At 55.3% G+C, this 4453-nt stretch overlaps 1 protein-coding gene across 1 annotated transcript; it reads left to right on the top strand.

The window, feature by feature from the left end:
* The first annotated feature begins 1158 nt into the window (after window positions 1–1158).
* Window positions 1159–2993, top strand: LOC104835230 (receptor-transporting protein 3-like). Its single transcript, XM_010573117.1, has 2 exons — window positions 1159–1304; window positions 2429–2993. Exons 1-2 carry the CDS (start codon window positions 1159–1161, stop codon window positions 2991–2993), a joined length of 711 nt encoding a protein of 236 aa, XP_010571419.1.
* The last annotated feature ends 1460 nt before the right edge of the window (window positions 2994–4453 follow it).

Genomic DNA, 4453 nt, shown 5'->3' on the forward strand with positions numbered 1-4453 from the left:
TGTCTTCATAGGAGAGGTGCTCCAGCCCTCTGGTCATCTTCATGGCCCTCCTCTGGACTCACTCCAACAGGTCCATGTCCTTCCTATGTTGGGGGCCCCAGAGCTGAATGCAGTACTCCAGGTGGGGTCTCATGAGAGCAGAGTAGAGGGGCACAATCACTTCCCTCGACTAGCTGGCCATGCTTCTTTTGATGCAGCCCAAGATACGGTTGGCCTTCTGGGCTGTGAGCACACGTTACCGGCTCATGTCCAGCTTTTCATCCACCAGTACCCCCAAGTCCTTCGCAGGGCTGCTCTCAATTTCCATGGCAAGCTGAGCTTGCCTTATCAAGCTGCAGATCTTCCTCTAACTTGAGACCAGTTATCATTTGGCATCTTATCTGACCTGCTCCCTGTCCTGCATCACTCTCCATGGGATGTCCTGGGGTACCTGTGCACCCAGAGAGGGGTGAGCGGGGGGCAGAGACCTGCAGGCAGCCCCGGCCCCGCTGTTTATACCTTCCCTGGGTGCTCTCAGCTCAGAGTACACCTCACTTCTTTCAGTTTTACGTGCGATACCATCCTCCCCGACTTTCCACCCTGCGGTTTCATGTCAGGCCTTTTTCTGCTCGAGTTGGCTGAAAGTTGTTAAAAACAGCCTGTACTTGGTGGCAGCTATCGAGAGAGATAAGTCTACCTGGGGCTTTATCAGCTGCTGAGTCCCGTGTTTTCAGTGGGTTTCACTTCCATTATTCCTATGCTAGGCACAATCTTTGCTGGTTCACCCCCGCTGCTGTGATAGTGATGGGCACGGGCAGCCTGGCAGGGGGTTTTGTTTCCAACCTCTCTGCCTACAGACAGAGCAATATCACGAGAGCACGGCTTCAGCAGGGTCAGGGGTTCATGTGTGGGGCTTGGGGAAACCCACCTTCTCCTTGCTTTGGGGGACATTTCACCCAGCCAGGACCTGGTGCAGCGTCAGCAGAGCCTGTTGACACAGGGATCGGGATGGGGCGGTGCTGCTCATGCGGGAGCAAAGGTTCCCCTCTCCAAGCACAAAGACGTGCAAAGAGGAAAAGTTTGGGGAAAAGACAGTTGCATACATGTATCATCACTCAGAAGCTGCAAGCTTGACCTGCAAGCTTGGTCACTGATTCTTCCCCAGCTCCAGGTGGGATCATGGGGACCTGGCAGGACATTTTTGCAGTGAAAACTGCAGATATGCACTTAACAGAGCCATGGACACTTCAGGAGGATGATACCCTGCAGGTGCACGTCCTCAAGCCTGGCTGGAAGGAGTTTGTGCAGCGCCGTGCTCTTGGGAGGTAGGGAGCTGCCGGCTCGGTCCCTGTCGGAGTGCCACCAGGGACGATGGGCTACCATGAAGACCTCCCCCTTTCTCAAAGTTTGCTTGTAGGAAACAGCTTTTGACATGAAAGGGGCAGTTTGAAGGTGGGTGAGGCTGTGAGGGGCTTTCCCATTTTGTTCCAAGCTTGGTGGGTTATTGCCAAACTGGAAAAAAATCACAATAATTGGAGGGGAGAGGAGTGTGGCAGCTCCATAGGGCCAGAGGGCAGCTGGTATTTGGCCAGAGTTTCTCCATGTTGGTGTCAAGATACAAAGACCTCCTCTGGTGAGCAGGGGTAGTTATACCACACTAGAGCCAAATCTTCTGGGTTTGCACCCAGAGGATGAGGAGAGGAAGAGCCGCTGTCTGCTGGGACATGGGGTGATGCCTCAGCCGTCCCTGCATCTGTGCCAGACTGCGGGGTCCTGGAGCACAGAGAGGCTGTGGCCCTGCATTGCTGATGAGAGGCCCCATCCCAACCATTTCCACCCCAGGCAGGACCCCGGGTGTCGACCAGACACTCTGCCCAGGTGGCAGCAAATGGAGACCTTGGCTGCCAGCCCCCACGCAGATGGTGCAAGATGAAGACCTGCAGATTACACACCTTTCGACTCCTCAAGACATGTCCTCACCTGCCCTGTAGCCTCCACCGACACCTTCCTTCTATTTTTCTTCTTTTTTTTTTTTTTTTTTTCTTTCCCCAGCCCCGGGTTTGTTGTTGGCTTTCTGCTGAGCTGTGATCAGCCAGCACGAGTAAGGGGCTGGACCCCCAAATATACCTGGGGCCTGATGATTCCCGCCCCCAGGACCCCTGCTCCTGGCAGTGGGGCCAGGATGGTCTAGGAGAGAGGACCAGAGTGGGCCCAGCAGGCAGCCTGGCTCCTAAAATCTTTAATGCTGGGGCCAGCCCTGGGCTCACACCTGTGTTGAAGTCCCCAGATTGGCATCATGCTGTTAGGGGGACAACAGTTCAGTGTAAAGCTTGCATGAGTGAAGTTAATCCATGATCCCTGGCTGCCGTGGTCCCTACTGACCACGTGGAAAGCTGGGGGCTCAGCACAGGGAGCCTGGGATGAGCTGATCTCCTCCATGCCCTGGCAGGTTTCGGTGCTCCCAATGCTTTCATGAGTGGTCTTCGGCCAAAGTGCACATGCTGTTCCACATGAGCCGGCACCGGGGCCAGGGCACGGTGTGGATGCGAGCCTTTCGCCAGGCATGCAGGCGGTGCCCCGACCCCCGGCTGGAGGAGCCCGAATTCAGCCAGGAGACTATGGAGAGGCTTATGCACAACCTAGTGCTAAAGATCCTCAAGTACTTCTACCACGTGCCTGTCCAACCCTCCGACCTACTGGAAGTTGTGGTGGATGCACTGGTGACCGGTCCACACAACACTGCCTGCTGTGAGGGCTGCCAGCTCGGCGTTTGCAGCGCATCACAGCGGCTGGCCCCAGCGTCGGATGCCTGGGAGCCCTTGATGGATGCGGACAAGGCCAGGACCCATCTCACCCCGAAACGCAAAGGCATGAGGCCCTATGCAACCCCAACCCACCACTCCTCGCCCTTTGGTAGCAACTTCCCCTGGAAATGCTGCTGCTGCATCGGCAGCTCTTTTCTCAGTGTTTTGGCAGTGCTCCTCTTCATCCTGCTTTATTTCACCGAGAAGTAGTGGGAGCTGGAGATCTCAAAGAGGAACCAGGGTGATGGCTGGGGGCGCTGACGGAGTGCCTGAAAATTGGATGCCCAAGGTCAGCCCTCACCCATGGCACAGCGAGACTTCCCTGGATGCTGGGGCATGGGGAGACACATCGGGGTGCGTCAGCCACGCACCTCGTCCCACAGCCTCGGGGAGCCTGGTGGGTCTGATGGTTTCTTATGGGACATATTCTTCATGAGGATGACCCTCAGCTGCCCCATGCAAAGGATGAGGGTACTTGCAAGAATAAAACAAGCCCTTTCTCCTCAGCCTAAGGATGCATTTGTACTTCTTAATTTCTCCAAAGCCTTTTCTAGGTACATGTGAGCAGCTTGGAGGGAAGCTGGAGGCTGCCTTTATCCACCAGCTGGGCTCAACTTCCAGGGAGGCACATCCCCATTCTCCCCTGCCTTTGGCCTTGGTGGAACTGGGCACCCAAAGCAGCTGCGGGGCACCTAGAGCTAGAGGTTTGCAGCAAAGTCATGGGCAGCTGGTGCTAGTGGACACTGGCACTGCCTCCTATGACCTGTGTACAGCAGCATCTGCTCTGGCCCCATGTACCCATGAATGTCCCTTGTGTCACCAGGGACCTGGGGATTGCATCATCGTCCAGAAACATGTGGGTGCTGAGCTTTCAGGAGGGCACTCTTTATCAGGAAGTGTAGTGATAGGATGAGGGGTAATAGTTTTAAACTGAAAGGGGGTAGACTTAGATTAGATATAAGGAAGAAGTTTATTACTGTGAGGGTGGTGAGGCACTGGAAGAGGTTGCCCAGAGATGTTGTATATGTCCCATCCCTGGAAGTGTTCAAGGCCAGGTTGGATGGGGCTTTGAGCAACCTGGTCTAGGGGAAGGTGTCCCTGCCCATGGCAGGGGGGGGGGAACTAGATGATCTTTAAGATTCCTTCCAACCCAAACCATCCTATGATTCTATGATTCTATGACTATGGCTCTGAAAAATACCCTGGCAAACACAAACCTCTCCCAGCTGGCTGGGCACCCTGTGGTGGGGGCAAAGGGTGCCCAAGGTTGGCAAGCACAAGAAGGCTGTGGCAGCAAGTCCCAAGTCTCTGCCCTGTTAAGTCAATCACAGGGAAATTGTACTTATTGGGCTACAGGATCTGGGCAAAGGGAGGGGTGCTGACTCCTGCCTGCTGCTGCTTCACCCTGCAGGGCTCAGGGGACCTGGTGGGCATCGTAAAGTTAGGAGGAAACCTATTGTCCCCCTGCAGCCTGACACCCCTCAGCCTCTTACCTTCCCTGCAGGGTCTGGCAGGGTCTCACCCTCTCTCATGAGCTGTAAAACCGGTATGATAACAGGAGGCTTCCCCCATCTCCCATGCCTGGTCCAGCCTCAGAGATGCTCACATCTCAGGTGGTGCTAGGCAAGTTTGTGCAGCTGTGCTGTGCCTCAGTTTCCCCATCTGTAAAA

Source organism: Haliaeetus leucocephalus, unplaced genomic scaffold (genome assembly GCF_000737465.1).
Source record: "Haliaeetus leucocephalus isolate CR32 unplaced genomic scaffold, Haliaeetus_leucocephalus-4.0 Scaffold362, whole genome shotgun sequence".
Lineage (NCBI taxonomy): Eukaryota > Metazoa > Chordata > Aves > Accipitriformes > Accipitridae > Haliaeetus > Haliaeetus leucocephalus.

Excerpts from the sequence above, each read along its gene's own strand:
- LOC104835230 (XM_010573117.1), top strand. The coding sequence starts at position 1,159 with ATGGGGACCTGGCAGGACATTTTTGCAGTGAAAACTGCAGATATGCAC. Across the intron at positions 1,305-2,428 it reads CAGCGCCGTGCTCTTGGGAG|GTTTCGGTGCTCCCAATGCT; the intron begins GTAGGGAGCTGC and ends ATGCCCTGGCAG.